Source organism: Engystomops pustulosus, chromosome 7 (assembly GCF_040894005.1).
Source record: "Engystomops pustulosus chromosome 7, aEngPut4.maternal, whole genome shotgun sequence".
Taxonomy (NCBI): Eukaryota; Metazoa; Chordata; class Amphibia; order Anura; family Leptodactylidae; genus Engystomops; species Engystomops pustulosus.
In genome coordinates, this window is record NC_092417.1 from 6,091,766 (window position 1) to 6,118,933 (window position 27,168).

The window sequence follows — 27,168 nt, forward strand, 5'->3', positions numbered from 1 at the left end:
TAGGAGGGAGCAGAGCAGCAGCGCCCCCTGGTGGCCCCATGTATCATACTATGCTGAGGACAGTCAGCAGGATAGCACACTCCTCACCGCACAATCACCTTCAGAGACATTGCTATTAGGAAACCTTGAGACTTTCTGGTACTTGGTTCTGCAGGCTGGGACTAGTATCCCCCACATACCATTAATTACATCAGAATCAGACCATCTAATAAGTTTATCCTTTGCTACACTGCCCTCTGGTGGTTGTTACAGCAACAACACCATTTTTTACAACTTCCTCAAATACCAGACGTATCAACAACTAAGATACATGTGACCAGACGCACAATCCCTGCCTAGTGATGCATGCGCCTTATAGACTTCTCTGCAGCCCCCTCCCACTGCATCTGCTCTGCGGTCACTATCTACACAGCAGGGAAGCTGCTAACCCTTAGTGCTCACACAGACTATACACGTCATGTAACTGCTGGTTTCTACTACTTATTACACACTCCGTGCAGTCACTATGCCGCTCCTGTATGTGCACTGGATTTACATGTTGGAATCTCATTGGATTTTCTGCCAAGTTAGTTCACAGGAACCACGGACAGCATGTATCTGACTTACCTCTAGGGCAAAGACGGGAGGTAAGTCTCTGCCCAGTTGAGTAATATTTTGGACTCCAGAGCAGTAAATGTCTAAATAGAGGAAGGTGCGAGTCTGGGCAGCGTTATACGGGAGGAATCACATGTGACAATCCGGAGTTACCCTACAATCGCTTGTGTATATGGTGAATAGAGCGTCGCCGCCTAGTGGTCAATAGAGCAGCTAGAAACAGCTAAAGAAACAGGACACAAAAACATCTGGATCATTGGCTTTTATTTCAAAAATTGCAAGGAAATTTAAGGCAGGGAACAGGGGGGGGGGGAAGGCACTTCAAAAGCTTCGGGGGACTCCTTTAAGGCACTTGAACAACACCCTCCACGACGTTCTACCCAGTGATTGGTCTACACTGGATAAGCCGACCACTCCCCGAATCCTAGGCCAACGTGTAACCCGGACTCCCCTCTCCTACAGAATTACTTACAGGACTCCATGATCTGATCCCCGCTGCAGGGAGAACTCTTCTTATACCATTATATATATATATAAAATGTATTTCACCCTCCGGGACAGGCGCTATATATAACCGCCACCACCGTGGGGCGCTAGAGGCTTCAGGTAAAGCGGATTACAAAATGGCCAGTTTTAAAGAAACTCCTCCCACCCAGAGGCGGAGCTTAATATGTCCTGGTGTCCCTTTAAAAAAGGCTTTTTTTTTTTTCTTTTACAAAAAAAATAATAATTTGGCCTAAATACAAAAATACTTCAGTGCCGCCCCGAAATTACAAACCGAGCGTACAATATATATAGATAGAGCAGCATGCGCGGGTACGTGGATAACTATGGAATATAAGCCGTATAGAAAGCAAGATGGCGGAGAGAGACCCTCTGCTATACTCTCTACCCAATGAATCCAAAGATGTGGCCCCTGATGATGACCCCTGAGTTAGGGCCCCAATAATTAGAATTTAAAAAAAAATACGTATAAAGTCTAGTGTTACTCTGCATTGTGTGAACCTCACCCCCGAGGCCGAAACTAAATATCCTATATTCTGATATTTGGCGCAAAAAATAGACCCCTCCTACTTTTTAATTTTAGCTACCCATATTACGGTATACAGAGTTCAAACGTCTCCGGTAGGGCTACAACAAAATGGCCGCCACCAGGGAAAAATGTTAACGGATGACAAGGGGCGTGAGAACTTATGAAAACTGGCGTGTAGTGGTTCCTGAGGCTCACGGCTCCTTATTATGGGGAGATATACGGACTTGTAAACAGGGCTCTGCGTAAGAGCTTCTCTTTGGTTTGTCGCTATATGGAGCGGGAGCCGCCATCATGGCGCCTGCTCTCTGTGTAAACTCCATATTGTGCATTTAGTTTTCTTACTCATAAATAAATATGAGTAGTGAGCGGATCATTTTCTTGGATCACTTTGACATCTGGAACCGTTGCGTTGCTTTGGGAGGAGCTTCAGCAGGGGTCGGCTGCTGGTGTGACCCCATGGGCCGTCTGTAGCTTTGGTTTCATTATGGAAAAATTAAAAATAAAAAATGGCTGCCTTCAGAAAAAAAAAAAAAAATCTCCTTCTGTATAAAATACCTCATGTGGAAAAAAACAAAAAAAAATCCCACAGGAAAAGAAACACAAGTTTCACTGACTTCTCAGTGTGAACACTGGCCTGGTGGCTTCCTTACATAATACCGCAGCCCTCCGGGGACACCTGTGTGCAGACAGGACATGGTAAGAATGTGCAAGGCTGACAATTTTGGATCATAATGCTTCTGAAGAATTTGGGTCAGTGTAGGGGACTGGGGGGAAGCACAGAGGAGGACGACTACGTGGGGTGTCGGGGAGGGCAGAGGAGGACTACGTGGGGTCGGGGGGAGCACAGAGGAGGACGACTACGTGGGGTGTCGGGGAGGGCAGTGGAGGAGGACTACGTGGGGTCGGGGAGGGCAGTGGAGGAGGACTACGTGGGGTCGGGGAGGGCAGTGGAGGAGGACTACGTGGGGTCGGGGAGGGCAGAGGAGGAGGACTACGTGGGGTCGGGGAGGGCAGAGGAGGAGGACTACGTGGGGTCGGGGAGGGCAGAGGAGGAGGACTACGTGGGGTCGGGGAGGGCAGAGGAGGAGGACTACGTGGGGTCGGGGAGGGCAGAGGAGGAGGACTACGTGGGGTCGGGGAGGGCAGAGGAGGAGGACTACGTGGGGTCGGGGAGGGCAGAGGAGGAGGACTACGTGGGGTCGGGGAGGGCAGAGGAGGAGGACTACGTGGGGTCGGGGAGGGCAGAGGAGGAGGACTACGTGGGGTCGGGGAGGGCAGAGGAGGAGGACTACGTGGGGTCGGGGAGGGCAGAGGAGGAGGACTACGTGGGGTCGGGGAGGGCAGAGGAGGAGGACTACGTGGGGTCGGGGAGGGCAGAGGAGGAGGACTACGTGGGGTCGGGGAGGGCAGAGGAGGAGGACTACGTGGGGTCGGGGAGGGCAGAGGAGGAGGACTACGTGGGGTCGGGGAGGGCAGAGGAGGAGGACTACGTGGGGTCGGGGAGGGCAGAGGAGGAGGACTACGTGGGGTCGGGGAGGGCAGAGGAGGAGGACTACGTGGGGTCGGGGAGGGCAGAGGAGGAGGACTACGTGGGGTCGGGGAGGGCAGAGGAGGAGGACTACGTGGGGTCGGGGAGGGCAGAGGAGGAGGACTACGTGGGGTCGGGGAGGGCAGAGGAGGAGGACTACGTGGGGTCGGGGAGGGCAGAGGAGGAGGACTACGTGGGGTCGGGGAGGGCAGAGGAGGAGGACTACGTGGGGTCGGGGAGGGCAGAGGAGGAGGACTACGTGGGGTCGGGGAGGGCAGAGGAGGAGGACTACGTGGGGTCGGGGAGGGCAGAGGAGGAGGACTACGTGGGGTCGGGGAGGGCAGAGGAGGAGGACTACGTGGGGTCGGGGAGGGCAGAGGAGGAGGACTACGTGGGGTCGGGGAGGGCAGAGGAGGAGGACTACGTGGGGTCGGGGAGGGCAGAGGAGGAGGACTACGTGGGGTCGGGGAGGGCAGAGGAGGAGGACTACGTGGGGTCGGGGAGGGCAGAGGAGGAGGACTACGTGGGGTCGGGGAGGGCAGAGGAGGACTACGTGGGGTCGGGGAGGGCAGAGGAGGACTACGTGGGGTCGGGGAGGGCAGAGGAGGACTACGTGGGGTCGGGGAGGGCAGAGGAGGACTACGTGGGGTCGGGGAGGGCAGAGGAGGACTACGTGGGGTCGGGGAGGGCAGAGGAGGACTACGTGGGGTCGGGGAGGGCAGAGGAGGACTACGCTGGGAGAGCAGAGAAGTACTAGATATTATATTAAGGACTATAGATGAGGATGTATGAAGTCATGCAGAAGACTAGATGAGTATAGATGAGTATAGATGCTATAGATTACTATAGATGAGTATAGATGCTATAGATTACTATAGATGAGTATAGATGCTATAGATTACTATAGATGAGTATAGATGCTATAGATTACTATAGATGAGTATAGATGCTATAGATTACTATAGATGAGTATAGATGCTATAGATTACTATAGATGAGTATAGATGCTATAGATTACTATAGATGAGTATAGATGCTATAGATTACTATAGATGAGTATAGATGCTGTAGATTACTATAGATGAGTATAGATGCTGTAGATTACTATAGATGAGTATAGATGCTATAGATTACTATAGATGAGTATAGATGCTATAGATTACTATAGATGAGTATAGATGCTATAGATTACTATAGATGAGTATAGATGCTATAGATTACTATAGATGAGTATAGATGCTGTAGATTACTATAGATGAGTATAGATGCTATAGATTACTATAGATGAGTATAGATGCTATAGATTACTATAGATGAGTATAGATGCTGTAGATTACTATAGATGAGTATAGATGCTGTAGATTACTATAGATGAGTATAGATGCTATAGATTACTATAGATGAGTATAGATGCTATAGATTACTATAGATGAGTATAGATGCTATAGATTACTATAGACGAGTATAGATGCTATAGATTACTATAGACGAGTATAGATGCTGTAGATTACTATAGATGAGTATAGATGCTGTAGATTACTATAGATGAGTATAGATGCTGTAGATTACTATAGATGAGTATAGATGCTGTAGATTACTATAGACGAGTATAGATGCTGTAGATTACTATAGATGAGTATAGATGCTATAGATTACTATAGATGAGTATAGATGCTGTAGATTACTATAGATGAGTATAGATGCTGTAGATTACTATAGACGAGTATAGATGCTATAGATTACTATAGACATATATAAAGTTGGGAGTCGGGGACCCCACACAGTGTCCGGTAGGTATGGCTCACATACGGTGCATTTCATGGACTGACACGATCCTACTAGTGTACATTGGGGTGCGTCTCACCTTGGCACGTTGGTTGTTCCCCACAATGAAGGATCGGGGTGTCAGGCTCTCCCCTAGAGCACTGCCCCCACTGGCTCCTCCGGTACTGCGGTAAGTACGGGTGACGGTAGTGTAAGAGCTGGAGGAAGAGGATGTGCCGGCGCTCTGGGCACCCCCTAAGCCCTTGTCCGCTGGCTGTCCGCAGGTAGTGCAGGTGATGTTGCGGGAGCGCAGGTTGTACTCGCTGGGGTCTCCGGAGTTCTGCCCATCCTGGGGTGATAAGGAGGATGAGGTTTAATGCTTAGTAGTGGGAGGAGATACTGATATGATGGGGTGTTTTGGACATGCTCTACTTACATGATGATGGTGGTGGTGGTGGTGCTCGCCATCCTCATCATCCTCATCATCTTCATCGTTCACTACTGCCCGGACGAGCTTACGCATGGCGACTTCCTACAGAGAAGGAGACAATCAGTACACCCCCATGACACTCCCCAGCCCTCCCCCACCTTCCATGTACTTACCTCATTGCTGGAGGTCAGCAGTGCAGTGCGGATACTGTCCCCGGTCCCCCAGGAGTTGTGGGACTTCAAGACAAAATCAGTGGGAGGGTTGTGAGGGACACCGGCTCCCGAAGCCCAGACCTGAGAGGAAAGAAAGAATGTAATGAGCCCGATCTTACATCATCCACCAGCAGGGGGCAGCAAGTCTTATAATGATGTAACCCCCCTTCCTCCAGCAGGGGGCAGCAAGTCTTATAGTGATATAACCCCCTTCCTCCAGCAGGGGGGGGGGGGGGATGGATGCTACGTGCACCAGCAGGGGGCAGCAAGTCTTATAGTGATATAACCCCCTTCCTCCAGCAGGGGGCAGCAAGTCTTATAGTGATATAACCCCCTTCCTCCAGCAGGGGGGTGCGGATGCTGCGTGCACCAGCAGGGGGCAGCAAGTCTTATAGTGATATAACCCCCTTCCTCCAGCAGGGGGCAGCAAGTCTTATAGTGATATAACCCCCTTCCTCCAGCAGGGGGCAGCAAGTCTTATAGTGATATAACCCCCTTCCTCCAGCAGGGGGGGGGGGGGGGGAGGATGCTACGTGCACCAGCAGGGGGCAGCAAGTCTTATAGTGATATAACCCCCTTCCTCCAGCAGGGGGCAGCAAGTCTTATAGTGTTATAACCCCCTTCCTCCAGCAGGGGGGTGCGGATGCTGCGTGCACCAGCAGGGGGCAGCAAGTCTTATAGTGATATAACCCCCTTCCTCCAGCAGGGGGCAGCAAGTCTTATAGTGATATAACCCCCTTCCTCCAGCAGGGGGGGGCGGATGCTGCGTGCACCAGCAGGGGGCAGCAAGTCTTATAGTGATATAACCCCCTTCCTCCAGCAGGGGGCAGCAAGTCTTATAGTGATATAACCCCCTTCCTCCAGCAGGGGGGGTACGGATGCTGCGTGCACCAGCAGTAGTCTCACCGTCAGCGTCTGGCCAGCCTTCAGCGTAGCTCTGGGGGGGAAGCGGTAGATGATGGGTTTATCTTCTCCGATCTGACGCTTTATCTGCCAGTTCCCCAGCGACTGATCCTGTGATGAGAACAACGTGATCAAAATGTCACAACTCGCTTTCTACAGCACCCTGGCCACATGTTATGGGTGAGGCCGCAGACCAAGGTGTCACTGGGTGCCCGTAGGTGAGCTGGTTACGCTCCGGCCACATGGATAAGTGTGTGAGATCCGGTGGACTGGGCCGGACCTCTACTCACCTCGTTGGACTTGTTCTTCAGACGAACAAATTTCCCCTCCAGATCGACCTCCTCCACGGCCACCTTGCCGCTGGTGCGGGCGTGCTGGTTGTAGCTGGTCACCCGGCTTTCCCCTTCCAGCTTCCTCTTCTTGGATGTAGAGGAGACGTGCGCCCCAGAATGTCCTGTACGGGACACCCTCTTCTGCCCCGTAGGACTGGGCGATAACCGAAGCCTAAGGGAAGGAGACGTCTCAGTCATTCCATGGAGATTCTACCCCTGGGCAGCCGACACGACCATCGCCCCACCCTAGCCACAGCTACAGAGGAGTTGAGACTGAAACTATTTGGGTTTCCATGACAAGCACTTTTCGCCCCACCTTTCTAGGTCCATAACAACTTTTTATTTTTCATAGTCGTATCTGAGTGAGGGCTTGTTTTTCATGGGATGTAGTATTTTTTCAGTGGCCTGTGCAGCGCTCACTGATAACCATGTTCTGTGGCTCAGTACAATTATGACAATCTGTTTATGGGTTTTATCATTTTATAGACCCAGATATCTCCCTCCATCAGGGGCTCCACACAAGATCTCACCCCGTGGGTCCAATATAACCACAAAAACTAGTGACCTGCAGAAATCCCAGAACCACACAGTGACCTAGTGACCTGCAGAAATCTCAGAACCACACGGGAACCTAGTGACCTGCAGAAATCCCAGAACCACACGGGGACCTAGTGACCTGCAGAAATCCCAGACCACACGGGGACCCAGTGACCTGCAGAAATCCCAGAACCACACGGGGACCTAGTGGCCTGCAGAAATCCCAGAACCACACGGGGACCTAGTGACCTGCAGAAATCCCAGAACCACACGGGACCTAGTGACCTGCAGAAACCCCAGAACCACACGGGAACCTAGTGACCTGCAGAAATCCCAGACCACACGGGGACCCAGTGACCTGCAGAAATCCCAGAACCACACGGGGACCTAGTGGCCTGCAGAAATCCCAGAACCACACGGGGACCTAGTGACCTGCAGAAATCCCAGAACCACACGGGACCTAGTGACCTGCAGAAATCCCAGAACCACACAGTGACCTAGTGACCTGCAGAAATCCCAGAACCACACGGGGACCTAGTGACCTGCAGAAACCCCAGAACCACACGGGGACCTAGTGACCTGCAGAAATCCCAGAACCACACGGGGACCCAGTGACCTGCAGAAATCCCAGAACCACACGGGGACCTAGTGGCCTGCAGAAATCCCAGAACCACACGGGGACCTAGTGACCTGCAGAAATCCCAGAACCACACGGGACCTAGTGACCTGCAGAAATCCCAGAACCACACAGTGACCTAGTGACCTGCAGAAATCCCAGAACCACACGGGGACCTAGTGACCTGCAGAAATCCCAGAACCACACGGGGACCTAGTGACCTGCAGAAATCCCAGAACCACACAGTGACCTAGTGACCTGCAGAAATCTCAGAACCACACGGGGACCTAGTGACCTGCAGAAATCTCAGAACCACACAGTGACCTAGTGACCTGCAGAAACCCCAGAACCACACGGGGACCTAGTGACCTGCAGAAACCCCAGAACCACACAGGGACCTAGTGACCTGCAGAAACCCCAGAACCACACGGGGACCTAGTGACCTGCAGAAACCCCAGAACCACACAGGGACCTAGTGACCTGCAGAAACCCCAGAACCACACAGGAACCTAGTGACCTGCAGAAATCTCAGAACCACACGGGGACCTAGTGACCTGCCGAAATCTCAGAACCACACGGGGACCTAGTGACCTGCCGAAATCTCAGAACCACACGGGGACCTAGTGACCTGCAGAAATCCCAGAACCACACGGGGACCTAGTGACCTGCAGAAATCCCAGAACCACACGGAAGAACCACACGGGGACCTAGTGACCTGCAGAAATCCCAGAACCACACGGGGACCTAGTGACCTGCAGAAATCCCAGAACCACACAGGGACCTAGTGACCTGCAGAAACCCCAGAACCACACAGGGACCTAGTGACCTGCAGAAATCCCAGAACCACACGGGGACCTAGTGACCTGCAGAAATCCCAGAACCACACGGGGACCTAGTGACCTGCAGAAACCCCAGAACCACACGGGGACCTAGTGACCTGCAGAAATCCCAGAACCACACGGGGACCTAGTGACCTGCAGAAACCCCAGAACCACACGGGGACCTAGTGACCTGCAGAAATCCCAGAACCACACGGGGACCTAGTGACCTGCAGAAATCCCAGAACCACACGGGACCTAGTGACCTGCAGAAACCCCAGAACCACACGGGGACCTAGTGACCTGCAGAAATCCCAGAACCACACGGGGACCTAGTGACCTGCAGAAATCCCAGAACCACACGGGAACCTAGTGACCTGCAGAAACCCCAGAACCACACAGGGACCTAGTGACCTGCAGAAATCCCAGAACCACACGGGGACCTAGTGACCTGCAGAAACCACACGGGGACCTAGTGACCTGCAGAAATCCCAGAACCACACGGGGACCTAGTGACCTGCAGAAATCCCAGAACCACACGGGGACCTAGTGACCTGCAGAAACCCCAGAACCACACGGGGACCTAGTGACCTGCAGAAATCCCAGAACCACACGGGGACCTAGTGACCTGCAGAAACCCCAGAACCACACGGGGACCTAGTGACCTGCAGAAATCCCAGAACCACACGGGGACCTAGTGACCTGCAGAAATCCCAGAACCACACGGGACCTAGTGACCTGCAGAAACCCCAGAACCACACGGGGACCTAGTGACCTGCAGAAATCCCAGAACCACACGGGGACCTAGTGACCTGCAGAAACCCCAGAACCACACAGGGACCTAGTGACCTGCAGAAATCCCAGAACCACACGGGGACCTAGTGACCTGCAGAAACCACACGGGGACCTAGTGACCTGCAGAAATCCCAGAACCACACGGGGACCTAGTGACCTGCAGAAATCCCAGAACCACACGGGGACCTAGTGACCTGCAGAAACCCCAGAACCACACAGGGACCTAGTGACCTGCAGAAATCCCAGAACCACACGAGGACCTAGTGACCTGCAGAAACCCCAGAACCACACGGGGACCCAATGACCTTGCTAAGACTTACAGAAAACGTCTAACCTCTGTCATTGCCAACAAAGGATATAACAAAGTAATGAGAGGAACTTTTGTTATTGACCAAATACTTATTTTCCACCATAATTTACAAATAAATTCTTTAAAAATCAAAATGTGATTTTCTGGATTTATTTTCTCCTTTTGTCCCTCTCCATTGTTAGACGACGACAACCTATCTCCAGCCACAGTCACCCACCTCTCCTCTTCTCCCTCCAGGAGCTTGCGGTAGGCTTGGATCTCCATGTCCAGGGCCAGCTTGATGTCCAGCAGCTCCTGGTACTCATCCAGCTGCTGCTGCATACGAGCCCTCATCTCCGCCATCTCCCGGTCCTTCTCGGCCAGCATGCGCCTGCTGGTATCTCTCTCCCGGGTCAGAGCATCCTCCAGGTCTCGAAGCTTCGCCTCCTTAGCAGAAAGCTGCAATAAAACAAAGATTACAGATGTCAGCCATCATTGTATTATCTGCTACTACCGCCATACTGTGCACCGGAATGACCCTGCTTACCTGCTTCTGCAGCTGACTGAGCTGAGCGCTCAGGCTGTCTATCCGGATCCTGCTCTGCTGAATCTCCTCGTGAGCCTCCCCGACCATCGTACTGTTACGCTCTGCAGACAACTTGGCATTTTCCAGCTGTGCACAGATACAAGATTATAGTATTACCACCTGCAAATCACTGCCAACAGGGGGCAGTATTATAGTAGTTATATTCTTGTACATAGGGGCAGTATTATAGTAGTTATATTCCTGTACATAGGAGGCAGTATTATAGTAGTTATATTCTTGTACATAGGGGGCAGTATTATAGTAGTTATATTCTTGTACATAGGGAGCAGTATTATAGTAGTTATATCCCTGTACATAGGGGGCAGTATTATAGTAGTTATATTCCTGTACATAGGGGGCAGTATTATAGTAGTTATATTCTTGTACATAGGGGGCAGTATTATAGTAGTTATATTCCTGTACATAGGGGGCAGTATTATAGTAGTTATATTCCTGTACATAGGGGGCAGTATTATAGTAGTTATATTCTTGTACATAGGGGGCAGTATTATAGTAGTTATATTCTTGTACATAGGGGGCAGTATTATAGTAGTTATATTCTTGTACATAGGGAGCAGTATTATAGTAGCTATATTCTTGTACATAGGGGGCAGTATTATATTAGTTATATTCTTGTACATAGGGGGCAGTATTATAGTAGTTATATTCTTGTACATAGGGGCAGTATTATAGTAGTTATATTCCTGTACATAGGGGGCAGTATTATAGTAGTTATATTCCTGTACATAGGGGGCAGTATTATAGTAGTTATATTCTTGTACATAGGGGGCAGTATTATAGTAGTTATATTCCTGTACATAGGGGGCAGTATTATAGCAGTTATATTCTTGTACATAAGGGGCAGTATTATAGTAGTTATATTCCTGTACATAGGGAGCAGTATTATAGTAGTTATATTCTTGTACATAGAGGGCAGTATTATAGTAGTTATATTCCTGTACACAGGGGGCAGTATTATAGTAGTTATATTCTTGTACATAGGGGGCAGTATTATAGTAGTTATATACTTGTACATAGGGGCAGTATTATAGTAGTTATATTCTTGTACATAGGGAGCAGTATTATAGTAGTTATATTCCTGTACATAGGGAGCAGTATTATAGTAGTTATATTCTTGTACATAGGGGGCAGTATTATAGTAGTTATATTCCTGTACATAGGGGGCAGTATTATAGTAGTTATATTCTTGTACATAGGGGCAGTATTATAGTAGTTATATTCTTGTACATAGGGAGCAGTATTATAGTAGTTATATTCTAGTACATAGGGGGCAGTATTATAGTAGTTATATTCTAGTACATAGGGGGCAGTATTATACTAGTTATATTCTTGTACATAGGGGGCAGTATTATAGTAGTTATATTCTTGTACATAGGGAGCAGTATTATAGTAGTTATATTCTTGTACATAGGGAGCAGTATTATAGTAGTTATATTCTAGTACATAGGGGGCAGTATTATAGTAGTTATATTCTAGTACATAGGGGGCAGTATTATACTAGTTATATTCTTGTACATAGGGGGCAGTATTATAGTAGTTATATTCTTGTACATAGGGAGCAGTATTATAGTAGTTATATTCTTGTACATAGGGAGCAGTATTATAGTAGTTATATTCTTGTACATAGGGAGCAGTATTATAGTAGTTATATTCTTGTACATAGGGAGCAGTATTATAGTAGTTATATTCTTGTACATAGGAGGCAGTATTATAATAGTTATATTCTTGTACATAGGGGGCAGTATTATAGTAGTTATATTCTTGTACATAGGGGGCAGTATTATAGTAGTTATATTCTAGTACATAGGGAGCAGTATTATAGTAGTTATATTCTTGTACATAGGGGGCAGTATTATAGTAGTTATATTCTTGTACATAGGGGGCAGTATTATAGTAGTTATATTCTTGTACATAGGGGGCAGTATTATAGTAGTTATATTCTTGTACATAGGGAGCAGTATTATAGTAGTTATATTCTTGTACATAGGGAGCAGTATTCTAGTAGTTATATTCTTGTACATAGGGAGCAGTATTATAGTAGTTATATTCTAGTACATAGGGGGCAGTATTATACTAGTTATATTCTTGTACATAGGGGGCAGTATTATAGTAGTTATATTCTTGTACATAGGGGGCAGTATTACAGTAGTTATATTCCTGTACATAGGGGGCAGTATTATAGTAGGTATATTCCTGTACATAGGGGGCAGTATTAAAGTAGTTATATTCCTGTACATAGGGGGCAGTATTATAGTAGTTATATTCCTGTACATAGGGGGCAGTATTATAGTAGTTATATTCTTGTACATAGGGGGCAGTATTATAGTAGTTATATTCTTGTACATAGGGGGCAGTATTATAGTAGTTATATTCTTGTACATAGGGAGCAGTATTATAGTAGTTATATTCCTGTACATAGGGAGCAGTATTATAGTAGTTATATTCTTGTACATTGGGGGCGTTATTATAGTAGTTATATTCTTGTACATAGGGGGTAGTATTATAGTAGTTATATTCCTGTACATAGGGGGCAGTATTATAGTAGTTATATTCCTGTACATAGGGGACAGTATTATAGTAGTTATATTCCTGTACATAGGGGGCAGTATTATAGTAGTTATATTCCTGTACATAGGGGGCAGTATTATAGTAGTTATATTCTTGTACATTGGGGGCGTTATTATAGTAGTTATATTCTTGTACATAGGGGGCAGTATTATAGTAGTTATATTCTTGTACATAGGGAGCAGTATTATAGTAGTTATATTCTTGTACATAGGGGGCAGTATTATAGTAGTTATATTCTTGTACATAGGGGCAGTATTATAGTAGTTATATTCTTGTACATAGGGGGCAGTATTATAGTAGTTATATTCTTGTACATAGGGGGTAGTATTATAGTAGTTATATTCCTGTACATAGGGGGCAGTATTATAGTAGTTATATTCCTGTACATAGGGGGCAGTATTATAGTAGTTATATTCTAGTACATAGGGGGCAGTATTATAGTAGTTATATTCCTGTACACAAAGGACAGTAATATCCAGCTCTCCCCATTGTACCTTGGCATTGTAGGTCTTCTCCAGCTCCTCTTTGTACAGGGAGATCTGTCCGTCATGTTGGGCACGTAGATCCTGCAGGGCATCAGCCAACTTGCTTTCAAACTCACGCTGACGGCCGCTGTCGATCTCCACCAGGCGCGTTTCATGGCGCCTCTTGGTCTCTCGCAATTCCTGAAAAAAGTAAACGTATAAGATTCAGCTCTCTATATGGTACAAGATGAAGGTACAACTTCTATTCCTGTATTTTCCGCATTTTAAATAAGACTCTTTTAAACCTCTTAAAATAGTGTAAGAAATGATTATTTCAGGCAAAGTTCGATGTCAGTAAATGTGTTTTATGTCATTAATTTATTTCTGCTGTATTTTTGACATACATGGTATCTGGTGTTTGCACTCGGACGCTTGTGTCTAACACTAAATGAATAGGCTGCACGAGTCGGATGCATTTAGTCTTGTACAGTATAACAGTGTGAAACTGTAGGTGGCGGATAGTCGTGTACCTACCTCACTGTAGATGTTCTTCTGGAACTCTTGCTCTTCTCTCAAGGTCTGGTTACGGTTTTCGGCGTCCACGCGGCGCAGCATCTCATCCTGGAGCTGCTTCTTGGCATCGGCAAGACTCCCCTCCAACTGCGGAAGGAACGACAGAATGAAGTTGTGACCCGAGTAGACGAGACGTATGACAATCCAGCGCCCGCCGGGGGCCATCATTTCTCACCTTGGCGAGTTGACCTTTGAGTTCCCGTAGTTCTGCCTCCATGTTCCTCTTCTCCCCGAGAGAGGTGGACAGAGCGGCATCTTTAGAGTTCAGAAGAGCCTCCAAGTCCTTCAGCCGAGCCTGAGCCGCCAGCAGATCCGCCTCCTTCTTCTTGTTTCTGGAAAGTAAAATATACAAGATGGCGTCAGGTCAGACATATTGTGTGTTCTTCTTAAACCTTCAGTTCTAGGACCCTCAGAAGGTCACCTCCATCTTTTCCACAGTCCTTATCGGTGACTAGTCCGTTAGTAAATTGTCTCGTTATCGGCTGGGGGGGCGGCCCAAAATGATAAGTGGGACTCTGGATTTGTTTGATCAGGGCTCGCCCATTTCCCAGGATTCCTCAGTGCGGGCGGCCATAACACAATCGAGGCAGCAGCTGCTACACGCGACCTGATTGGTTCTGTAAATGCCACAGCTGCTTGGAAACAGATGGAGCAGAACCTGTTATAGCATATTGGGCTCCCCGGATAGGCGGCCATATTGGTTGCCCTCACCCCCTGATTACAAATGCGTTTAGGTTTTGATGTGAATAATGATAATTTTAATATGGCTGTGATGGCGGCCATATTGGTCCTCACCCAGCTTTCCCATCAACCGTTATACAGCAGCAGCTGCACATCAAACCATATGTATAAGCAAAACAAAACCCACTGTAAACTTAGACCCCGGGCCACGCATTTTAGAAGATATTGTATAAAATCCCGGTGTCCGGACCGCGTCTTCGCACAACATTCCTGATATTTTTAGCTTTAATGTAAAAAAAAAAAAAAAAACCTGATTCCAGTAATGTGTTTCATGGCGGAGCTCCAGGAGCCGCTTCCAGGGAGGGGAATCGCTCCAAGTTTCCAGTTACTTAATGAGAGCTGAGCGCAGGGTTTATACAGGACGCTCCCAGGGAGGGGGGGGGGGGCACCAACGTAAGCACCGCCGGGGGCCGAGATTTACAAAAAAAGATTTTAAATTTTACATTTTTTATTACATTTTTGTTAATTTGAGCCTTATTTTACCTCGTTGCTTTTAATTACAAGCTCTCGTGGTAGATGTGGTAACGTGAAGCCAAGGCGGGACCGCGCCTACTTTTTCAGCGTGTGGATTTATTTTATATTTTCAGTGAGCGCCCTGCAACCCCCCCCCCCCCCCCCCCCCAGGGTAATCCGCCCACCATTCTTTATTTTACAGCAGGGGAACGCCCAAGTCTCAGGTAAAAGTAACATAAACTGACAATGTCGCCTGAGGGCGCTGGAAATGCAGAGCAAGTGGGGGGAGGCCGAGACTTGTCAGAGGGTGTGGTCGTAATATATATATATATATATTAGTCTAGTGAAAGGAATCACTACCTGCAAACTGTATTTGAATGAGGCCCCTCACAGGCCTCAGTATATTAAACATGACAGTATCTAGGGGCGTAGTACCTCATACCTCAAATGTGTCCCCAACACCGTATATCAGGCAATATCTTATGATGGAGATGTAAAGTACCTCGCGTACAAGTATTTTACCTCAGAGATGTCACTGTACTCCATATAATCACAGAGGTCACTCCCTGCCATCATTACTTTGTAGACATGTTTGAGGTGTGCAGCGCCTCATACCTCAGGACGGCCAAATTTTACCTCAGAGAAGTCACTGTACTCATACATACATCACCTGCCATTACATTGCAGACATCTTTGAGCGGCGGTGCCACATACCTCAGGACGGCAGAATTTTACCTCAGAGAAGTCACTGTACTCGGATATACATCACCTGCCATTACTTTGTAGACATGTTTGAGGTGCGCGGTGCCTCATACCTCAGGACGGCCGAATTTTACCTCAGAGAAGTCACTGTACTCATACATACATCACCTGCCATTACATTGCAGACATCTTTGAGCGGCGGTGCCACATACCTCAGGACGGCAGAATTTTACCTCAGAGAAGTCACTGTACTCGGATATACATCACCTGCCATTACTTTGTAGACATGTTTGAGGTGCGCGGTGCCTCATACCTCAGGACAGCAGAATTTTACCTCAGAGAAGTCACTGTACTCAGATATACATTGAGGAACCTGAGGGAGGTCACCACCTGCCATTACATTGCAGACATCTTTGAGCGGCGCGGTGCCTCATACCTCAGCGGTCGCCCATTATTAGATAGGACCTCGCTCTACGCTAGGCTCGGCAGTCGCAGGGTGTACACATTTGGCACATTATTCGGAGATTACACTCCCGGCCAGGAAGGGCTGACATGTCGAGTACAAGCTGCCACGTTGCTGCCGCCGCCTGCTCCGCTCGTCTTCCTTACTGTACGTCTGCCAATATTACATTTACCTACCTGCCAGATTTCCGCCCGGCACCTCAGGGGAACCCCCAATACTGCAGGATGTGGAGTAATAAATGAGTCACGACATTTTTCAGGGGCCCATATTGTCAAACGTGTCCGCCTCTTTTATCTGGAGAATATCCATGTACACAGACCCCGTCTCCCATCGCAACGAGGTCGTGGACAGATCCGATATAATTATGGCGAATACAATTAGTTTTATGAAAAAATAAAACATCCCCAGAGCAGGCGCCATAATTCAATTATAAGCTTCACCCACTCATCAGAGGCCGATCCCATGCGTCCCAGGGGCCCAGCTCATGCGTCCCAGGGGCCCAGCTTTCTTCAGCTCCGGAATACCTCCCGAACTTTCGAAAATATGGCTATATTAGCAGACATTTGCCATTCAGGGTTTTGGGAAAGCTGGGTACAGTACGCTGGAATTTAAGATGTAACTGTCATACTTCTGCCAGAATGGGAGTAGCCCGGCAGTGGTAGGGTTAATGTTGAGGTTCTCACAGACACTTGAGACGCAGCCGTATCCTTGCAGCGCCGCATCCCGTGAGTCATCACTCCAGGATCCGTCACCAATATGGAAACTCGCGAGGAGGAAGAGGAGGGGGGGGCAGTTTGTGTTTCTATTTCCATAGAAACAAGCGTGGACTTTGGCTCGGTCCCGGGATCTAAGCAATGACCACTTGGCTGTGACGGGTGTAACACGGGTGTCAGACAGAGAATATGGGGGATAGGGGGGGTACATGATACCATCGAATGCGTCACATATTTATCACTAAATAGTAACAAGAGGCTTAAAGGCACACTACACATGGAGAACATACTATATTTAAGAAATGACATCAGGAAGACACGCCAAGCTTTCTGACTTCCATCAATAACACCACAGGCCACGCTCTGACATGACCCCATGTCAATGCCCGCAGCACCCCCATAAATCAGACAGCGGCGGCCCCCATAGACACATGAGGTGTATACAGGTGCGCGCTCACGGTAGGATATTTGAGGTGCGCGCTCACGGTAGGATATTTGAGGTGCGCGCTCACGGTAGGATATTTGAGGTGCGCGCTCACGGTAGGATATTTGAGGTGCGCGCTCACGGTAGGATATTTGAGGTGCGCGCTCACGGTAGGATATTTGAGGTGCGCGCTCACGGTAGGATATTTGAGGTGCGCGCTCAAGGTAGGATATTTGAGGTGCGCGCTCATGGTAGGATATTTGAGGTGCGCGCTCATGGTAGGATATTTGAGGTGCGCGCTCATGGTAGGATATTTGAGGTGCTCGCTCATGGTAGGATATTTGAGGTGCGCGCTCATGGTAGGATATTTGAGGTGCGCGCTCATGGTAGGATATTTGAGGTGCGCGCTCATGGTAGGATATTTGAGGTGCGCGCTCATGGTAGGATATTTGAGGTGCGCGCTCATGGTAGGATATTTGAGGTGCGCGCTCATGGTAGGATATTTGAGGTGCGCGCTCATGGTAGGATATTTGAGGTGCGCGCTCATGGCAGTATATTTGAGGTGCACGCTCATGGCAGTAGTATATTTGAGGTGCTCTGGTTGCTGGATGTGCTTCATCTACGCCACATGTGGTTTTGCTGAATGGAACCAGAGGGGCGTCTGTCATCATTGTCCTGTATTAAACTATGGAGATTTTTGGCAGGAGACTCGTCTGGGACGTGTTGATACAATAGCACCGCACCCAGTTTCTCAATAGTCTCCCTGTGCAAGGTCCTACTGTACACGGGGCCTGATCAGAGGATAAGCCGTCTGGTGAGCTTCAGTACAGTATCCCGCCCGCTCTCACACCACCAGCCCAAGAAAGGTGCGATGCAGCGACTACCGCGAGGAATGTCACTACATGCAATACACATATTTTACATACTTCTTCTACTAAACAGAGTCATAAATGCTACATAGAAAATTTCCACGTAATACTCAAGGACCAACAATGAATGACATTACACATCTCCGGGTAGTCCGCCTCCCCGTATTTATCGGGGCAGCACAGGAGTACAGCTGACCACAGTCATATGGCGCGGCTGATAGGAGCTACTGCTAAAGAAGCGATTCCCAGAATACATCAACTTAACTCCGCTAAGTCTGCCGAAACACTGCCAGTACTTATTGTACCCGTAATTTCAGTTCTATCATAAATGGATCATACATAGTTACAGCTAATGCTTCCCCCCTTACCCAGTTCCCAGGATACCAGCGCCCCCACTAAAAACTTTAAGTCAACCTCAAGTTTACATTCATTGTTAAATAGATAAAGTGGTGAGACTTAAAGGAAACCTACCACTTGTAGTGGCAGGTTTCCGATGGAAATACCGGGCACCAGCTCAGGGTGAGCTCAGGGTGAGCTGGTGCCGGAGCTTATTTTAGTTAGTGTTTTAAACCGCGGTATCGCGGTTTAAAACACTTTTTAAACGTTATAGCCGGCGCAAGCAGGTACGCGCTCGGCGCTTACCGTGCGCGCGGCTCTCATTCACTTCCTATGTAGCCGCGCGCACGGTAAGCGCCGAGCGCGTACCTGCCTGCGCCGGCTATAACGTTTAAAAAGTGTTTTAAACCGCGATACCGCGGTTTAAAACACTAACTAAAATAAGCTCCAGCACCAGCTCACCCTGAGCTGGTGCCCGGTATTTCCATCAGAAACCTGCCACTACAAGTGGTAGGTTTCCTTTAAATGTGACCATAAAATCACCTAAAAAAGATCCCATAACCTACCTGCAACAAGGATCACACGACTAGAATCACAGAGCTACATTGAAGGGTTATTCCCATTTCAGCAAATTAATGTTATTGTTTGTATAATAAAAAGTTATACAACTTTCCAATATACTTTCTGTATCAATTCCTGATAGTTTTCTAGATCTCTGCTTGCTGTCCTTCTATAGAAAGCTTCTGCGTCTACTTCCAGTGGACAGAAATCTGACCATGGTCACACAGGTGCACAGCTCGTTATATATCACACAGGTGCACGGCTCGTTATATATCACACAGGTGCGCGGCTCGTTATATATCACACAGGTGCGCGGCTCATTATATATCACACTGGTGCGCGGCTCGTTATATATCACACAGGTGCGCGGCTCGTTATATATCACACTGGTGCGCGGCTCATTATATATCACACTGGTGCGCGGCTCGTTATATATCACACTGGTGCGCGGCTCGTTATATATCACACAGGTGCGCGGCTCGTTATATTTCGCACAGGTGCGCGGCTCGTTATATTTCGCACAGGTGCGCGGCTCGTTATATATCGCACAGGTGCGCGGCTCGTTATATATCACACAGGTGCACGGCTCGTTATATATCACACAGGTGCACGGCTCGTTATATATCACACAGGTGCACGGCTTGTTATATATCACACAGGTGCACGGCTTGTTATATCACAGAGAATAATCAGATGTGGGTGTTATAACAAGCCGTGCACCTGGTAGTAGACACAGAAGCTTTCTATAGAATGACAGCAAGCAGAGATCTAGAAAACCATGAGGAATTGATACAGAAAGTTCCAACAATAACAATTTGCTGAAATGGGAATAACCCTTTAAGTTTAGCATTACTGCATTATTGTAGGAACTGCCATGGGGCTCGCAGTTAGGCCAATAACATAAGGCAGAATACAACAAGTAGAAATATATGAGGGGGCGTTCACTGAAAACCAAAATGTCAGCACACAAATCTGAACATTGTGCCAATATATATATAAAACTCAGACTGATCCCTCTCCTCCTGGTCAGGAGTAGTGAGATTTTATATGGCAGTCACATGGTGTAATGCTAGTGCAGCAGCAACACAGTCAAACGCACTAGAACAAATGGCAAATCACATTTTAAAAAAAAATCTGAATTTCCCATTAGCGTTACATAGGTAGCGAATAACAGGATCAGAAACCTACAATATATATCACATCTTCAGTTGGAACCGCCATGGGGACAGCAATACCCCCAGGCCCATAGCGGTCCCTAAGGGAAGCAGAATACAAGTATCCAGGAGCGCGCTTTCCGGTTATGGATTTAAAGAGGACTCCTTTACAAGATCATGGGGTTATTTTTAGACTGATATAGGAAGGAAGTCTCCTCTATTCGGGAACAGGACCCGGATATAATTTATCCTTACAATGCTTAGTAAGTGCAAGCGTTAACAGCCGCATCCTGGAGGACAACTGTGAATGATATCTTCTTAATGGAACACTTCACAATAACCATCGACACATTTTTACTCTCCGCCTCCTCTGGTGCTTGTCTGTATAATTACTAATAGAAAAATAAGTTCTAAAAATTTTTAAAAATAAATAAATCTATAAAAACATGGGCTCTTTGGATTTCAGTCATAGCATGATGTTCCTCCTCTGGTGTTATACAAACCATCCGGCTCTGTTTACCACCTATATAAACACATAGGACTGTGGGTAACAGCTGAGGTGTCCCCCCCCACCCCACCCCACAACGTCATTACATCAGTGAGGGTCTCTATCCCTGGCTGGCGGCTGTCACCTCTCCAGACAACTGCTCAGCATCCAGACGAGGCGTCCCGAGCAGCTGCAAGAGAAACCCGACTAACAGGGAACATACAACATACCGACAACGCCTCTGGGATGCGTTATAGAACAAAGAACTTCTAGAAATTACAAAAAATATATAAATATTTCCTGATTTACAAACCACAAACACAGAAGTAGAAGAGATATTCTCTGGCCGCGAGTCATGACAAAATCATACAATCCTAACCACAGTGGAAACTTGTATCCCATCATCCTCCGCTGCTCGGGGCGGCCGTGTTTTACAGGCTAGAAGAAAGGAAAATTATTTCTGAGGCCGAATTGTCTGCGCACAAGCTGTTCTTTGTTAGTCAGGGTTTTCGAGACAAGGAGATCGTTATGGGAGGGGTTCGGAATTAGGAAACGGACTGGAACTAAAAAATTATTTAAAATTTTTACGTTTTTTTTATTATTATTCTTGTAGTCCGTGTCCTAGCTATCACCCTAGTCAACCTTGTAGTGGTAGCCTCATTGGAGGTCGTAGCCTCCAGTTTCTAGTAGTTATTTGTACTTTTTTTTTTTTTAAAACATTTAACGTTAATTTATTCTTCGGTTTTATTTTTTCATTTTTATTTTTTTTTTGACAACATCTCCGTTTTCTCACATGATTATGCCCCAGGAATGAAAATCGCTTACACAGCATGTTTATAGAGAGGACACGGATCTGGGGGGGGGGTTGTGTGTAACCATTGGTCAGGTGAGACGGTGACGAAACGTCTTATGAGGCATGCCGAGGCAGCGCCGCAACGGGACAAGGAATTCCTTGTACAAGCGTCTGCAGCAGCTACTTGAGGTGTAGGGGGGGGGGGAAGTAATGTCAGTAAATGTGACATGATGTAGCCCGACTGGTTACTATTAACCTCTTCACTGCAGGAATGTTAAGGTCGGTGGTCCCTGAGGGCTCCGGGTACAATTCAGGAAACAATTGCATGTTATTATTTGCAGAGGCATGGAGGAGTCTGTGGAGGGGTTCCGGTTTTCTGTGTTATCAGCAGGACAATATGACCACAAGATAGAAGGAAGTAGGAACAAGAAGCAAGCGATAAGCCGCCATGACGCTCAACAATGGCGCCTTTACTACGCCATAAATTGGGGGCACAGGTGCCTAAAATCACTACAGAAATAATCCCAAACAGGTTACGTAGTTTTCATAAAACCCAAACCAACATCTTTGATACGAAAAACTATGAATGGGACGACGCCGGGCAGACACAACACGGCACAGAGTGTCCTGGTAAACACTGGACGGACGCCATGAACGTGAGGTTGGCAGCGATCCACCATGGCAGCCAATCACAGACCTCGAAATCATAAACAAACAAGTCTGCCAGGCGGCATCACCGATATCACAGGAGGAACAGGATGGGGACGTCCGTCTGTATGTGACCCGTACAGGTGCCTCAAGCACACCCCCCCAGCTATGGCACTTTATTACTAAACCTGCCCCATCAGAGATTTTACTCGTGACGACTTTCACTTTGCAAAGAAATGTCTGGAATTTCGAGTAAGTAAAGAAGAGATAAGCAAGTGATCCTTGTACCCCTGGGAGCGGTCCACAAATAAAAGGGATTTCTACCGCGCAAACCTTTAACGGTCACTTAAAATGAATGAGAAAAGGGAAGGATTTCCCAATGCAACAAAATAAACTAGGAAGAAGGTTAGAAAATGAAAGCAGCTAAGCTCATTTGTGGATTTCGGAAAGATATTGCTATGTGCAACCAACAACTTCATTACTATTATTAACCAGTCACCACCAGACGTCTTACTTTTGGGAAGTTTATCAGAGGGTCACTGCTTCTCAATTCTCCCTGCCAAATTAGGCATTTTAATGTGGGTTAAGGCGCCCATTCAGCTGGCCTCTATTGTGTCCATTAATTTTGAGACCCTTCCTCTGTTATGGCCATTAGTTTCTAGTTTATGGGCAGCATGGTGGCTCAGTGGTTAGAACTACAGCCTTGAAGCGCTAGGATCCTGGGTTCAAGTCCCCTCCAGGTCAACATCTGCAAAAAGTTTTATTAAGTAAATCAGCATTGTGCCGTGTCCCATCAGAATAGTGACCTTTCCACAAAAACCACCCTGGTTGGCGATGCCAGTCACCAGCTCTTTTGTATGGTTATCGGGAGTGGTTAATGGGCAAGCTGCCAGTCCTAGTGCCCATATCTGCAGACTATCTACCAGTCTACTGGTGTGTGTGGACAAAGAGACTTTTATCAAGGTTATGGGAGCGCCGGCAGGGGAGTAGCAGTGCGGACCACATGTGGAATTTCAGACACTCGCTCTGACGTCTGACGACGGAGAGGATTCCAGCAGCTCGTGGGATGTCGGAAGATGCTGGTCAGTCATGTGGACCTAGCATTGTACCATCTCTAGTCTGCAGAAATGATGTCCGTATCATCTTCTTAAATACTCTGCACTGCTGTGGGGCTATGCTCCATAATCTATCATATCCTGTCAAATAAGGACAGTGCATTCAGGAAATAATCTGGCTTAGTTTGGAATAATTTTCTCCTGATGATGATGATGATGATGATGAGGGCCTAGTTGTTTCCAATAGTCTGTTAGCAAATGTACACACATCTTTCCTTAAACACTCTGTGCTGCTGGATCTTTCGCTTCTTTTTACTGTGTCCCATAGTAAAAAAAAAAAAATGAAAGTCCTCATCTGAAATCCTCTGTACTGCAGCCCAGACAGTGAAACCTTCTGTTTTGACTAGTTCTTCCCAGGGGTTTGGCAGCACAATGGCGGTTTATCCCCTTCATGCACAATTAATTGAGATTAAGGCCCGGGCGTGGCAGAGCACACGAGGTGGTGCCAAGGTGTGTGACATTCATCTTCCCCAGTATGAGGCGGCACTGGTGCACGTTGTGCAAGATACCAGCCGCAAATTACTATTTTATGAGCTGGCAGGTCCTGGCCTATATGGTTTGTCATGGAAATAACAGGTAAAATATTAGTGGAGGGCGTGGGCCTAAAAAGCGAGAAAAACTCTCCTCACAGAATAAAGGTGACAGATGCCGAAGACATTTACCTCATAAATCACCCTGAGGCGACTGCTGTGCGCGATCCACTGAAGGAATGTGTAGGGCAAGGACCCGCCATAAACAAGGATCACCTAAACACTCACCCATGACATTAATCCTGTCATAATGTGACATCTCTAAAAATAAACTCTGACAATTTAAATTCTGGACGAGAAATCGAGTTTGTGTAGATTTTCTGAGGTAAATCCAAAGAATTAGCGTTCCCTGCAGGTAGACAACATGGTGGTATGTGACTGAGCTACACGAGAGCCGAAAATGACCTCAGATGGGGGATGCCTCAGACATGTCACAGAGTTATGAATGGGCTTATTTTCACATATCGCTTCCAACACATGTATTACCCAAGGCATCCATGAGGTAATATCCACCCACCTTGGTTAAGTTCATCTCAAAACGTAGTATGACGGCCATTTTGTTTTCCACGTGTGTACTCAGGAGGAACGCTCGTAACAAGCCACGTGGTCCCTTCATACTCTTACCCAACTCCCTAGTGCATATAAAATTATTAATTTATGGGTTACCAACCATTACGTTCAAGATTTTACCTCAGAGATGCAGCAATTTCACAGTAATTTACCGAGTTTATTAATACAGGGTAATATCGGGAGCTGCTAACATTTCTCTTTTTATGAGAGGATAAAGCTTTTAATGTATATATAAAAATATTCAGATTTTAACTCCAATGTCACATCAAAAACCTGTAAAAATAATTACGTGCACGTCCATGTTTTATGATTGCAGGATTCATGACGTGCGATGCTTCCCAATATAGCTCCGTGCGGCGCCTCCTATAGGCAGGGCTCATTACACACGATTTGTCGTACAGGTCGGCACTGAGTCACTTCTTCCCCTGTGATCCTCCCTATTCACCTCGTTACTACACAGTTATTAGACGAGATGATAATCACCAGTTCCCCATTTCCTGAAAATTTCGATTCAGCATTGGCGACTTTTCTTTACGCCTCATGTAACATTGGGTATAATACCATGTTTTTCAGAACACAGACATCCCTATATACCTAATTACTAATGTATGGAAATTTCGACTATTGCGGAAAAATCCCCCACCAGCCCCCGTACCACATATTTACGTAATTGTATGGCAGAAAAGACCGGGGGGGGGGGATTATAATTACGGAAAAAAGGCTTTTTGTGAACTGCAAGGGAATCATTTAGAAAATGAGAAACAGAATTTGGGATATTGGCAGGACATCATCTTTTCCCTGGATTTGGAAGGAATAAGCGGCTTGGCGGTGCCATATAAGGACTCACCCAAAAACCTTCACACAGTAAGCAGAGGACATTCGCTGCCATTGGCGGGCGGTGTACAGGGTGTGCCCATATGAAGTCCAGACGCCACACGAGAACACGACACACAAGAGCAGCATCATCATCGACTGCCCGGCAAGGGCTAAGCCAGCAGGATGCCCATGCCAGGGCAGGCGGGCACAATAGGCTTAACAAGTGATGACAGCTGCAAAGGAAGCAGCTGCCAGTCACTGATGTCCCCAAAATTCTGATAAATATTCTGGAGCCCAATACACTCTGCATAGAAATCCTTAAATACTCTGCGCTTCCAAGCCAAATAAAACTCCTCGTAAGGGGGGGTTGGGTAACAGAAGCTAAATTGGAAGAGAGTCCAAAAATAGAACAGATAAAAACGGAGACTTGTAGCAGGCGAACAGATCCAGAATGGCTCCGGGAGGGGGAGAAATAATATTAGGGAAATACTGGATACAGCTGGTATTATATCTCCACCTATGGCGCCTTTATGAGTCAGTAAAAAAAAAATCTTCTTAGTACGATTATTTCTGTCTGTCGCAAAAGATATAAATGGGTGGCACAGCCACGGGCAGAGATGGCCGAGAGGGGGAGTCAGGAGAGGACAGACATTTTATGGAATCATTCCCTGACAATCATCTCCGGGAAAAAAGTGAAAGTCCGGAGTAGTACAAGAGCCCCCACGTGCATGAGAAGACTCAAATCTAAATATCCCGGATGTAAGGTCCATTCATATTTCTAAGGACGAGCGTTGGTGGCATAAACCCAATAATCGCACTAGTCTATATGTCCTGTATATGTCCCATATAGATGCCTTAGCACGTGTCTTCCCGATATTACACCCCCACCATAGCACCTCAGTGTATGTACCCACTATATGCCCCGGGGGATCCTTACCGTGCCTTCAGCTCGTTGTGCTCCTCCCGGATCTTGCTCAGTTCCAGCTGGAGTCGAGCCCTCTCCTTGGCCACAGAATCCAGGGTCTTGCGAGCATCGGCCAGCTCGGTCTCATAGGCGGACTTGATGCTGGACGCCTCGCGGCTCACCACCTCCTCCGACTCGGTGATCCTCAGCCGCAGCCCCGCGTTCTCCGACTCCAGGGAGCGCACCTTGTCGATGTAGACGGCGAGCCGGTCATTGAGCTCCTGCAGGTCTTCCTTCTCCTGCAGGCGGGTGATGCGAGTGGGGGACAGCGGAGTGGAGGAATGACCCCGGTTGGTCCTCCGGGTCCCTGGCGTTTCCATCGTAGCTTGGTCTGCAGCAGAACGAGGGAGAGAGTATGAAGATGTGTGCTGCGCTCTCCCGGCTCGCTCTCTGACTGTCTCCCTCCGAACGTCTGTAATAAACACTTCCCTGGGAGGAGCCGGGAAGAAGCTGCCGCTGCCCAGATCCAGGCCTGTCCCACAGCTGTGCCGCCTGCCAAAATCTCCCCAGACCAGACCGTCACACTCTACGACTACCAAGTCAGACCCCTCACCCCTCCATAGCTAATACATAACAATTACTAATGCCTAATATATCCAAGCATAAGAAATCTGGGTAACTATTGCTGCAGCTCCACAAAACGCAATTACCCAGCTTTTTCAGAGTCCTGAATGGTAAACCTTCATACACCTACCTCCAATGCTGTATCACTACATATCTCGTCAGATGTAAAGTAAAGCTGGGTGATATCAGCAGCAGTCAAGAA

The 27,168-nt window shown here is 47.5% G+C and overlaps 1 protein-coding gene across 1 annotated transcript; it reads right to left on the bottom strand.

Annotated features, from left to right (window-relative positions):
* Window positions 1-841: 841 nt before the first annotated feature.
* On the bottom strand, window positions 842-26,817 carry LMNA (lamin A/C). The gene is made up of 12 exons (XM_072114534.1): window positions 26,376-26,817; window positions 14,239-14,395; window positions 14,025-14,150; window positions 13,521-13,691; window positions 10,399-10,524; window positions 10,090-10,310; window positions 6,755-6,968; window positions 6,468-6,575; window positions 5,523-5,642; window positions 5,356-5,451; window positions 5,020-5,268; window positions 842-2,303 (listed from the first exon to the last, which is right to left on the bottom strand). The coding sequence occupies exons 1-12, from the start codon at window positions 26,720-26,722 to the stop codon at window positions 2,274-2,276; spliced, it is 1,965 nt and encodes a 654-aa protein (XP_071970635.1). The 5' UTR covers window positions 26,723-26,817; the 3' UTR covers window positions 842-2,273.
* Between the last annotated feature and the right edge of the window lie 351 nt (window positions 26,818-27,168).

What these genes read in the sequence shown, in the direction of transcription:
- LMNA (XM_072114534.1), bottom strand. Translation starts at nt 26,722, where the DNA reads ATGGAAACGCCAGGGACCCGGAGGACCAACCGGGGTCATTCCTCCACT. An exon ending in TCAGTCAGCTGCAGAAGCAG is followed by an intron (nt 10,311 to 10,398) that starts GTAAGCAGGGTC and finishes GTTTTATTGCAG; the next exon opens with CTTTCTGCTAAGGAGGCGAA. An exon ending in AGGCTGGCCAGACGCTGACG is followed by an intron (nt 5,643 to 6,467) that starts GTGAGACTACTG and finishes CTTTCCTCTCAG; the next exon opens with GTCTGGGCTTCGGGAGCCGG.